Here is a 12,779-nt window from a genome sequence, read left to right as displayed (position 1 = left end):
GGCTGTTTCATCAATCTAATTTAGATTAATTAAGAAGGAAAATCACTCATTACATTATAAACCTTAAACACTAATGTATACGATGTTCTGAGTGTACACAAAGATAATTAAAATGAGGAATCACTATTTCACTTCTAATTTTTGATTTACTTATGATTGGAAAATGACTAAAAAAGTTACAAGTATAATAGGGACTCTGTATTACCTACATGCATATTTTTAAAGAATAATACATATAACTTTTTAAATTTTGTTTCTCTTGATTATATTTACTGAAATATATGTTAAGTCTGTCAAACTCAGGGCACCTGGGTGGCTCAGTGGGTTAAAGCCTCTGCCTTCGGCTCAGGTCATGATCTCAGGGTCCTGGGATCAAGCCCCGCATCGGGCTCTCTGCTCAGCAGGGAGCCTGCTTCCTCCTCTCTCTCTGCCTGCCTCTCTGCCTACTTGTGATCTCTATCAAATAAATAAATAAAATCTTAAAAAAAAAAAAAAAAGTCTGTCAAACTCAATACTAAATGCTTGGGCTTGTATTTTGTATGTCCTGCCCCAACCCCCCCACCATTTCATTTCACTGGTAATTCATTTTTACTGTTCTACAAAAGTATCTAATCTGCAAATGGTTGGAAAGGAAGAACACTGGTTCTTCAAAGACAGTTTCAGAGTAAGGGGTGTGGGTCTCATTCTGGCAGTGCACTGCAGACAGAATCGAATAGTGACGGAACAGGGGCACCTGGGTGACTCAGTGGGTTAAAGCTTCTGCCTTTAGCTCAGGTCATGATCCCAGGGTCCTGGGATCAAGCTCCGAATAGGGTTCTCTGCTCAGCAGGGAGCCTGCTTCCCTTCCTCTCTCACTGCCTGCCTCTCTGCCTACTTGTGATCTCTGTCTGTCAAATAAATAAATAAAATCTTAAAAAAAAAAAAAAAAGCAACAGAACAGCAGTAGTATCACACAGAAAGCCCATGGAAAGGGATATTGGCTATCTTAGGCCACCGAGCTTGAGTTGCTTTTGCTCATTTTAAGACTCTCTAGCCTTTCCAGTGATTTTACGAGCTATGTGACTGCATTCTAACTTTTTAAACAGAGTCAGTTTTGTGATATGCAACTGGTACAAACTTTTTGGTCTACTCCTTTTGGTTTGCTCATCTTTATTGCTCAGTCTGCACTTCCGCACATGAAAGAACCAGCTACAACTCCTTCGCCTCCCCCTTCCCACCCTAAGCTGCAGGTTTCGTTTCTGCTGAAGTGTGGCAAAATGTTCCTGCTTCCCTGTGTCTTACAACAAAAATAATGTTAAAAGGGCAAATCTGCTATTAGTCCAGCTGTACTATTAAGTTAAATAATAGTAAATATTGGGTACTTATATGCCAAGTACTATATACTTGGTATATATACTATATAGGTGTTACGCCTCATTTAAATACTACAACAAAACTGTATGTGAGATAACAATACTCCCATTTTATAGATGAGGAAATTAAGGATCAGAGAGGTTAAATAACTTCATCCAGGTTATATGGTTAAAATCGCTTCTCGAATTTGGAATTGAGATAAAACTCAATTCCAAAAGCATATAATCACTTGAGAAGCTAAAGATATTGGAATGTTTAGAAAATAACCCACTCAGCTTGTACTTTATCTGAAATGGACCACCTGTATTACCTTCTGGTTCTTACCTGTTAGCTTCGTGAAGGCTTCCATGTCATCAATTGCTGTAGAGATGTGATACTTTTTTCCTTCAGCACCTGTAATCTCTATGTAGGGGTCTGCTTTGAGGAAAGCATTTGTAATCCTAAAGATCATTGCAGAAAAATTTATGTTTATGAGAAAATTTGAGTATTTGCTTAATGCCCACGCTTGAAGTTAAAGAAATCTTTCTACTTCAGAGAAGTAAAATCCTGAGACATGATGTTCTAAAGACAACTGTTTTTGGATCCTACATAAATGCATAAATAAGCCTATGGTGATTTGAGGGCTACCATGTTTACTGTGACCCAGGCATAATGTAGGGCTCTAGATAACATTATCTTATTTAATCTTTCCAACAAGATAGACATAATCAGACTCAATTTTACAGAGGAAGATATTAAGTAATTTTCATTTAACCAAGTTAGGAAGAAGTAGTACCAGGCTTTGCATCTAGATGTCTCTGACTCTCTGAATTAAAAACAAACAAAAACTTCTCATCAAAGGAACAACCATACAAACGGGTGAATGTATTCTAACTAGTCTGCTCATGTCAAGTTAAAACTATTTCAGAGACATGGAATTAACTCACACTCTACTTTCAAGAACTCTTCATGGGTCTGTGAGTCTCACAGAGACATATGGCTCTACTTTTATCTACCTGGCTGAACTTTTCTGCTATGGTTCTCACTAGGTCGGGGAGAAGAGGTGAAATTCCTATTGGTTTTATTATTTTCTACTAATTTTGACTAATAACTGACACAGTGAAGATAGACATTAATCTTAATTCTTAAAATTAATGTTTGTCATTAGTTTCAGAGTGTCAATTATTCATGTCCTATCTCCCACCTTGATCCTAATGTCTGGCACATAAGCAACTGCCTCTGGGGAGGTCTAAGCCATTGCCCCTTCATGTCTTGCTGAAGCCAACTCTTCCACACTTCATCTATCCCCTTTATTCATTCTCCTCTTTTTTCTCCAAGTTTACTTTTTGCTAGTTTTTGTTGTATTAAGGGAACCATTTCAGATTTATTCACTTAAAGTTCACTTAAAATTTGCTTGAATTCACCTAGAGAGCTCAACTTGACCCAAGAATGATCTAACAAAGCATCACAAAAAATTTTATAGGGAAATAGCAGTTGAATTTCTTACATTGTATCAATGATGTTGCCAATTTTGTGTTGATAAGCTCTGCGGTGCAAAGAGTTGCGAGTATGGAACATGTCATATAGATTCCCAACCTCCTGCAGGAAAACATAAAATAAATATTAATGCGGGATCAGGTTCTGTTACCCTTGTTAGTAGACAAGTACACAGGACAAGGAAAAGGGATGGTGACAGACAGACAAGAAAGCTATGCACAGGAGCTACCTCATTAAAATTCCTGAGCCCATTAAAAAACTAAGGGGCAGGAGAGTAAAACCATTTCTTGGTTTGCAACTTTTCTTCTTAGTAACAAAATCTATTGCTTTAACTCTGTAGCAGGTTGTTTTAGGCATCTTCAGTATGTTTTTTAATCTCAACAAGTCTAGAAATTAGGCATTATTCTTCTTATATTCTTTATTCTCAAAAGAAAGACTTTTTCTTTTCTTTTTTTTTTTTTTAAAGATTTTATGTAGTTGACAGAGTGAGAGAGAGAATGCGGAAGCAGAGGGAGAGCAGGCAGAGGGAGAAGCAGGCTCCCCGCTGAGCAAGGGAGTCGATCCCAGGACTGTGGGATCATTACCTGAGCCGAGGGCAGACACTTAACCATCTGAGCTACCCAGGTATCCCAAAGAAAGACTTTCTGTAGTATAATACCATATTACTCTTTAGTTACATGACTCTAATCTAGCAAGGACCTAATGACTTAGTATTTTACTTATTATGAAACACTAATATAGATCACTAACTATGGTTAAGGATGAGACTTGAGTCAAACTTTCTGGGCTGAAATTCTAGTTCTGCCATTTATTAACTCTATGTCTTCTTTGTGCTTCAACTTGCTCACCTGTTAAGTGGCATAAGAATAGTATCTATTTTATTGGGTTGTGAGGACTGAGTTAATCCACCTAAAGCATTTAAAACAGTGTCTAGCACAACACTCAATAAATGTCTGTTGTAATTTTGTTATTATTTAACAATGCAGAAAATGAAAAGAACTTTACGATACTTTTAAGTGCTAAGCATAAGTAAAAAGATTGACAATTTACCAGGTTGTGATTTTTCCAAATTATTATTATTATTTTTTAAGATTTTATTTATTTATTTGACAGACAGAGATCACAAGTAGACAGAGAAGCAGGCAGAGAGAGAAGAAGGGAAGCAGGCTCCCTGCCAAGCAGAGAGCCCGACGTGGGGCTCGATCCCAGGACCCCAGGACCATGACCTGAGCTGAAGGCAGAGGCTTTAACCCACTAAGCCACCCAGGCGCCCCAAGATTTTTCCAAATTATTGAATGATTACTTCTAGACTTCGAACTAGGAACAACACCTTCTTTATTGTTCCTTTGACATAGCTCACCTTATCTCTAGGACAAATACACTTCCCGTTCTCTACTTCACAGACACGGGCAAATTTAATAAAGCGCTTGTAGTCAAAATTATTTTGGATTCCAAGATGATGGCAGTCCCTGGAAAGATTCCAAAGCAGAGAGATGAAATTCTTCAATGAGGAAACTGTACCTTAAATATTAACACTGAATGTACCCAAGGATTTCATTTTTCATTTATTTAAATAAAAATAAAATATATTTAAATGATATAAGGGTTTTAACCAATTTTTCTGAAATGTTCAGTGCATACCTGGCAAAATAATCCCATTTGTCCACATCGATGCCAGTTCTTTTATTGGCCACTATCTCATAAAGGAAGCTCTTCTCTTTAGGACGCCCTTTATATGGCCACTGGAAGACAAGAAAACTCACCGTAGTTTTAGGATACGAATCTATTTACAAGCAAAGCAAAGCAACTGTGTTAACCTAAAAATTATAAACAGATACTTGAATGGGAATGCGAGATAACTTAGAAGGTTCTACTTTTTCCTTCTTCCACTTAATTCCTAAACGAGTAGAAAAAGGAAAAGAAATGCTAAGGTATGTGATATCCTGTTAATACTAAACCTTGTGCCACTGAAAGGATCCTCATTGCATTTTTTTTTTTTTAAGATTTTTATTTAGTTATTTGACAGACAGAGATCACAAGTAGGCAGAGGCAGGCACTGAGAGAGGAGGAAGCAGGCTCGCCGAGGAGCAGAGAGCCCGATGTGGGGCTCGATCCCAGGACCCTGGGATTATGACCTGAGCTGAAGGCAGAAGCTTTAACCCACTGAGCCACCCAGGTGCCCCTCACTGCATTTCTGATAACCAACATCTTTCTTCTTTTCTTGGCTTGAAAGTTTCTTTAAAATATAAAATTTAATTATAAATTGGTAAGAATGTCCCTCATATGCTAACGCTTAAATTCATGCATGAAAATAGTATGATCAAAGTAGTTACACATCTAGTCTAAATGAAATGATTCAGCCCCACGAGCCCCCACATCATGCTCCCTGCTCAGCACGGAGACTGTTATTCCCGTTCCCTCTGCAGCTCCCCCTGCTGATGTGCTCTCTCTCTCTCTCTGTCAAATAAATAAAATCTTTTTAAAAAAAGAATTTTTGAAGCTCCCATATTTTGGAAATAGAATATTTGCTTCAAAATCCAGCTCTTCACCTTCCATTTTACAAATAGATTTGTATATACTCACTGAAAAAAACTTAAACTCAGAGGGAAATTATTTTTCAACTTCTTTTTTATTATTTATTTTTAAAAGTATTTTATTTATTTATTTGAGAGAGAGAGCAAGCATGAGCAGGAGGAGGGGAAGAGGAAGAAGCAGACTTCCTGCTGAGCAGGAAGCTTGATCTCAGAACTCTGGGATCATGACCTGGGCGGAAGGCAGATGCTTAACCAACTTGGCCACCCAGGCGCCCCATTTATCTCTCTCTCTATCTAAGGGGGGAGGGGCAGATGGAGAAGGAGAGACAGAATCCCAAGTAGGCTCCAAGTCCAGCGCAGAGTCTGACCTGGGGCTCAATTCCATGACCCTGAGATCATCACCTGAGCCTAAACCAAAAGTTGGACACTTAACCAACCAAGCCACCCAGTCTTTAAGTGTCTGCCTTCGGCTCAGGTCATGATCCCAGGGTCCTGGGATCGAGCCCCACATCAGGCTCCCTGCTTGGCGGGAAGCTTGCTTCTCTCTCTCCTACTCCCCCTGCTTGTGTTCCCTCTTTCACTGTCTCTCTGTCAAATAAATGGATAAAATCTTTAAAAACAACAACAGCAGCAAAAACAAACAAACAAACAAAAAAAACAAGCCACCCAGGTGCCCCTCAGCTTCTTTTTAATTAAAACAAACAAACAAAAAAACCTAAACTTTCCTTTGAACTATTCAACTTTTTTTCTAGTTCCTCATATATCTAAATATTTCAGATGCGATTTTTAAAAAGATTTATTTATTTATTTGACAGAGATCACAAATAGGCAGAGATGCAGGCAGAGAGAGAGGGGGAAGCAGGGTCCCCCTGAGCAGAGAGCCCCATGGGGCTCGATCCCAGGATCCTGGGATCATGATCTGAGCCGAAGGCAGAGGCTTTAACCCACTGAGCCACCCAGGCGCTATTTTTTTATTTTATTTTTTTCTCTTCTTTTTAAATTTCCTTTTCTGAGCTCTGCCCCCTCTTATCCTTTCCTCCCCCCACTTCCCATTCCCTCCCATCTTTCCCCCCAGCACTCAAACATGTTAATTTTAATGGGGAAACAAGACACACACCTCTACATTTTCCAAACATTACCTCTGGCTCCTATATAGAATACTGCATATATATTCACCAAAAAATATTTACACATGTATTTTAACTTGGGGGGGGTAACTTCTAAAGATCTCAGTTAAGAGATTAAAAAAAAAATAGATAAGCCTTTCATTTTTTTGTATTAAAGAGTAGAAACATATAATGTATTTTATCACTTAGTCTCCCTAAAATAGCCAAATATCTCTTTTCAAATAGCTCTGAAGGAAACTAGGAAAGACTAGATGGGAAACACAGTCAATTCAAATTAAGTGGTACAAAAACTTACCGAAGAATCTTTGATTGGTGATTCAAGTGGTCCTGTAATTTGTTCCTTGATAAAGCAAATGTCTTCTTCAGGGACAAGACCATAGTATTTCATGACCGCTTTGAGTCCATTAGAATTAACGAGGTGCTCAAACATCATCACTGAGCCCTGTTCATGCTAAGAAAAGTCAACACAATATGGTCTGTTACAGACTCCAGTGCATTAGGGACCCCAGATAATCCAAATTATTCTTGATTCCAGGTAATTCAAAGATAAATTTCTACTGCATGTTAATTATCTAGCTTTCGACTACTGTCTTGCAGATATTTTCTTTTTAAAGTAGGCTACACACCCAGCATGGAGCCCAATGCAGGGCTTTAACTCATGATCCTGAGACCCAGACCTGAGCTGAGATCAAGAGTCAGATGCCTAACCAGCTGAGCACCCAGGCACCCCTTGCAGATATTTTTAAAAACCTGTCAAATTTGTCTGTATTTTACTAGCTTATAAATATTTTACATATCATGTTCATTATTATTTCATAAATATATTTAATATGGGGCACCTGGGTGGCTCAGTCAATTAAGCATCTGCCTTCGGCTGAGGTCATGATCCCAGGGTCCTGGGATGGAACCCCTCTTTCAGGCTCCTTGATCAACGAAGAGCCTGCTTCTCCCTCTGCCTGCCTGCCTGCTGCTTCCCTGCTTGTGCACTTGCTCTCTCTCTCACTCTGTCAAATAAATAAAATCTTTTTAAAAAAGTAATAAATATATTTAATGAGATATAATCATTTACACTACAGAAGTATTACACAGTATGATACTAGAAGAATATTACCCAGTCACACAGTAGAATCCTGCTTGAATGAGCATCACTATAAAATTCAGTTCAGTTGAGGGGCCTGGCTGGCTGAATTGGTGGAGCAATCTCGATCTTGGGTTGTGAGTTCAACCCCAACATGGGGTGTGAAGCCTACTTAAAATAAAATTAAAAATTTCAAAAAAGGGATGCCTGGGTGGCTCAGTGGGTTAAGCTTCTGCCTTCGCTCAGGTCATGACCTCAGGGTCCTGGGATCAAGCCCCGCCTTCGGCTCAGGTCATGATCTCAGGGTCGTGGGATTGAGCCCCCCATCGGGCTCTCTGCTCAGCGGGGAGCCTGCTTCCCCCTCTCTCTCTGCCTGCCTCTCTGCCTGCTTGTGATCTCTCTCTCTGTGACATATAAATAAATAAAATCTTTTAAAAATTAAAAAAAAAATCAGCTCTATTGTTTCACCAACCTTGAAACATCAAGTTACAAATTCTGTTAGCACTTCCATCTAGTGGCAAAACGGGGTAACTGCAAACTTGCCAGTAAAAACAAAAGTGTTTTGGAGCTCTGAGGTCAACATCTACATGGGAATCTTGAACTAGCCTCTTTCTATTCCTCTGTCTCTGCTCACTCACTCATAACTGTAAAGATCAAATGATCCCCTGAAGACATCGGTGCCATCACAGGTCTTACCAAAAACTGATTCAATATGAAAACAAAACACCTGAATGGACCTATAACTATTTTTTAAAAAATGAATAAGATGCATATTAATTATAAAGAGAAAAAATAGTTAGTTTATAGTGGAGAAATCTGGTAAACATTGCCTTAATCAAATGATCAAAGTTAGTAACACCAGCAATGTGCTAAACAGATTTTATGTGCCTCTGATGTGAAATACTAAGAAGATATAATGTGGCATTCTACTGAAAATACATACTCTGACAGTATGCAACAGAAAACTGCAAAAAGGGGCGCCTGGGTGGCTCAGTGGGTTAAGCCTCTGCCTTCGGCTCGGGTCGTGATCCCAGGGTCCTGGGATCGAGCCCCGCATCAGGCTCTCTGCTCAGCGGGGAGCCTGCTTCCTCCTCTCTCTTTGCCTGCTTCTCTGCCTACTTGTAATCTCTATCAAACAAATAAATAAAATCTTAAAAAAACACAAAAACTGCAAACATCCCAAATTGACAAATTGAGGGACATTCCAGAAACAACTCAACTGTACTCTTCAAAAATAACAAGGTTGTAAAAGATAAAGACTGAAGACTTATTCCAGATCAAAAGGAGAGTAAAGAGAAATCACAACTAAGTAGTATGTATGCATCAGGGAGGGGGGAAAAAAAGTTTTCTTCCTCCTTTTCTATATGGACAATAGTTGCAATTTGAAAGGAAGTAAAAATTAGATAATAGTATAGCACCAATATTAATTTTCTGATTTTGGTACTTGTACTGGGGTTATGTAAAATAATGTTCTTGATTTTTAGGAAATACCCACTGAAGTATTTAGGAATAAAGGGGTTTGTATACAACTTACTTTCAAATGGTTCAGAAAAAAAATATTACTTTTAAAAAGATTTTTATTAAGTAATCCCTACACCCCATATGGGGCTCAAACTCATAAGCCAGAGATCAAGAGTCCCATGCTCCACTGACTGAGCCAGCCAGGTACCCCCCAAAAATGAATATATTACAGAAAAACTTAAGTCCCCCAAAGATAGTATGGACAAGAGCAAGGAAAATTATAAGCAACTCAGGAGTAAATATAACAAAAGATGTATGAAGTCTTTATGGAGAAAATTATAAAATTTATAATAGAAGAGAATAGGGCCAAAGATACTCAATAAAAGAACAGGGTGCAGGGGCGCCTGGGTGGCTCAGCGGGTTAAAGCCTCTGCCTTCGGCTCAGGTCATGATCCCAGAGTCCTGGGATCGAGCCCCGCATCGGGCTTTCTGCTCAGCAGGGAGCCTGCTTCCCCCCCCCCCGCCTGCCTCTCTGCCTACTTGTGATCTCTCTCTGTCAAATAAATAAATAAAATCTTAAAAAAAAAAAAAAAAGAACAGGGTGTGAACAATTGTCCTACCAACTATCAAGACTTATTATAAAGTAATAGTAATTAAGAAAGTGTGGAATGGGGTACCTGGGTGAGTCAGTGGTTGTGTGTCTGACTCATGATTTCAGCTTGGGGGGGTGATCTTGGGGTCATGGGACTGAGCCCCATGTTGGGCTCCCCACTCAGTGTGGAGTCTGCTTGGGATTCTGTCTCTCTCCCTCTGCCCCTCCCCTGTTCCCATGCGTTCTCTCTCTCTCAAATAAATAAATAAATCTTTAAAAGAATAAATATAAAAATAAAAGAACAAAAACAAATAAATAGGGGACCTGGGTGGCTCAGTCAGGTAGACATCTGACTCTTGGTTTTAACTTTGGTCATGATCTTTTGGGTCATGGAATCTGCTCTCAGTAAAGGGGTCTGCTTGGGGATTCTCTCTCTCTGCCCCTCCCTCCACTCTCTCTCTTGCTCTATCAAAATAAATAAATCTTAAAAAAAACCCACAAAAATAGACAGAATCCTAAAGTGAAAAGCCAAAATTTTTTTTAATTTTAATTTTTTAAAGTTTATTTATTTATGTAATCTTCACACCCAATGTGGGGCTTGAACTCACAACCATGAAATCAAGAGCTGCATACTCTAGTGACTGAGCCAGCCACCCAGGCAGCCCTGAAAGGCCAATTTTTTTTTTTTTTTTTGGAAGTTGTACTTATTTATTTCAGAGACAGAGCACAAGTGGGAGGGGCAGAAGAAAAGAGAATCTCAAGCAGTCAGTGCCAAGCAAGGAGCCCCACATTGGTCTTGACTCCATGACCCGGAAATCAGGGTCTGAGCTGAAACCAAGAGTCAGACCCTAACTGACTGTGTCATCCATTTATTTATTTATTTATTTATTTATCCATTTATTTATTTTTATTCTTTTTGTTGTTGTTGTTCAAGATTTTATTTTTTATTTGACAGAGAGAGAAACACAGAGAGAAAAATACAAAGTCTTTCAAATACGAAGACTTGGAAATCAGGGTGCCTTGATCTCAGGGTTCTGAGCTCAAGCCCCATGTTGGGTGTGGAGCCTACTTTAAAAAATAAATACAAAGACTTGCAAATGGCTGAATAGATCCTATTTAGATCAGTCTTGCTGAAAAAAACTATTAAGTCTGGACAACTTCCTACAGGTACTGGCCAGTGACCAAAAGTGAACAGATGTGAGAAGGAAGTTAACACATAGAAGAAAAAAGCCTTGGGCAACATGCCAGTTCCTTCATGGCCTGTAGCATGAGGTCCCAAGGCAGCAAAACTACAGAGAAACTACCCATCTTAGTTGAAGAACTAGAATACTTCATCAGAATTTAAAATGTGTTTCTCAAAAGGCACCGTTAGAAAAAATGAATTGGCAAGTTCCAGACAGGAGAAAAATCTTCACAATTTATATAACTATTATGTGTGTGTGTGTATATATATATTATATATTATATATATATAGTTATTATATATATATAGTTAAATCATATATATATATATAAAATTACTCAAATCAACAATTAAAAGGCAAACAATGACATTTTTAATTTTTAAATGGGCTAATGTTGAAAGAACTCTTCATGAAAGATGTATCAATAAAGCACAGGGGCACCTGGGTGACTCAGCTGGTTAAACATCTGCCTTCGGCTCAGGTCATGATCTCAGAAGTCTGGGATTGAGCCCCACATCAGGCTCCCTGCTCAGCGAGAGCCTGCTTCTCCCTCTCCTCCCCATTTGTGCTCTCTCGTTATCTGTCACTATCTGTCTCTCTCTCTCAAATAAATAAATAAAATCTTTAAAAAAAAATAACCACAGGAAATAATATTCAATGTATATCAAAGAATGTCAATTTAAAAAAAACCCCAAACAAACCAAAAAACCCCACCTAAACCCCACAAAACACCACTGACACTTTTTAGGCAAATCTAAAAAAACAAATGTTAATGAGGCTACGGAACAGGAAATCTCCCACACTCCTGACAGAGCATAACATGGTACAGTATGGGAGAGGTCAAGGAGTTTCTTACAAAGCAAACATGCATCTACTTTATGATCTGGTACTTGTAGGCATTTTACCTAAAATAAATGAAGACATTTTCCATGAAAATCATGTACAGTGATGTGTATAGCAACCTCATTTGTAATAGTCAAAAAGTGAAAACAACCCAAATTCTATCAAAGGGAAAAAGGATAAATCAATCACAACTTACCCATACAATGGAATATTAACTCAGCAATAAGCAGGGATCAATAGGTGATGCACGCAACATGAAGGAAACTCACAACCATCATGTTGTGTGTGAATAAAAGCAAGACACAAGAGAGTATCTATGAAATGATTCTACTAATATTAAGTCTAAGAACAGGCAAAGCTAAGCTATGTTTATAAAAATCCAGATGAGGGAGAAGCAGGCATTGACTGAGAAAGGCAAGAAGATGAAGACATTCCATATCTTTTTTTTTTTTTAAGATTTTATTTATTTATTTGACAGAGAGAGATCATAAGCAGGCAGAGAGAAAGGCAGAGAGAGAGAAGGGGAAGCAGGCTCTCCGCTGAGCAGAGAGCCTGATGCGGAGCTCGATCCCAGGACTCTGAGATCATGACCTGAGCTGAAGGCAGAGGCTTTAACCCACTGAGCCACCCAGGCGCCCTGACATTCCATATCTTGACTTGGGTAGTGGTTACGTGGATGTATATAACCACCCAAATTCACTGAACCAGGGTCTCGGACTGGCTCAGTGGAGTGTGCGACTCTTGATCTTGGGGTTATGAGTTTGAGCCCCATGTTAGGTGTAGAGATGTCTTAAAATAAACAAACTTTAAAAAATTTTACTGAACTGTACACTTAAGATCAGTACAACTTACTTTATGTGAATATAGTTTTTTCTTTCTTTAAAAGAAAAAAAAATAGGGGCACCTGGTTGGCCCACTTGGTGAAGCATGTGACTCTTGATCTCAGGATCAAGAGTTCAAGCCCCACATTGGGTGTAAATGTTACTTAAGAAAAGTAAAATATTTTTTAAAAAGAAAGAAAATAGAGGTTGACATGGAAGAACCAACCATTCAGGACATACTAATATCCTTTTCTACTCCAGGTTCCAGAAATATAATGTGGCAAAAAATGGAAGCCAGCATAAGTTCACT

The 12,779-nt window shown here is 38.7% G+C and overlaps 1 protein-coding gene across 1 annotated transcript in view; it reads right to left on the bottom strand.

Moving 5' to 3' along the window:
- SAMHD1 (SAM and HD domain containing deoxynucleoside triphosphate triphosphohydrolase 1) overlaps positions 1-12,779 on the bottom strand; it is a 59,707-nt gene that overhangs the window by 19,640 nt on the left and 27,288 nt on the right. Inside the window, exons 7-11 of the mRNA XM_080814522.1 lie at positions 6,786-6,941; positions 4,471-4,571; positions 4,190-4,298; positions 2,840-2,931; positions 1,678-1,793 (exon numbers count right to left, since the gene is read on the bottom strand). Of these exons, the coding sequence (XP_080670648.1) occupies positions 1,678-1,793; positions 2,840-2,931; positions 4,190-4,298; positions 4,471-4,571; positions 6,786-6,941 (574 nt within the window). The remainder of the gene's footprint in view (positions 1-1,677; positions 1,794-2,839; positions 2,932-4,189; positions 4,299-4,470; positions 4,572-6,785; positions 6,942-12,779) is intronic.

The sequence above is a fragment of the Martes martes genome (genome assembly GCF_963455335.1).
Source record: "Martes martes genome assembly, chromosome: 9".
Lineage (NCBI taxonomy): Eukaryota > Metazoa > Chordata > Mammalia > Carnivora > Mustelidae > Martes > Martes martes.
This window is presented reverse-complemented; position numbering and strand designations above follow the sequence as displayed.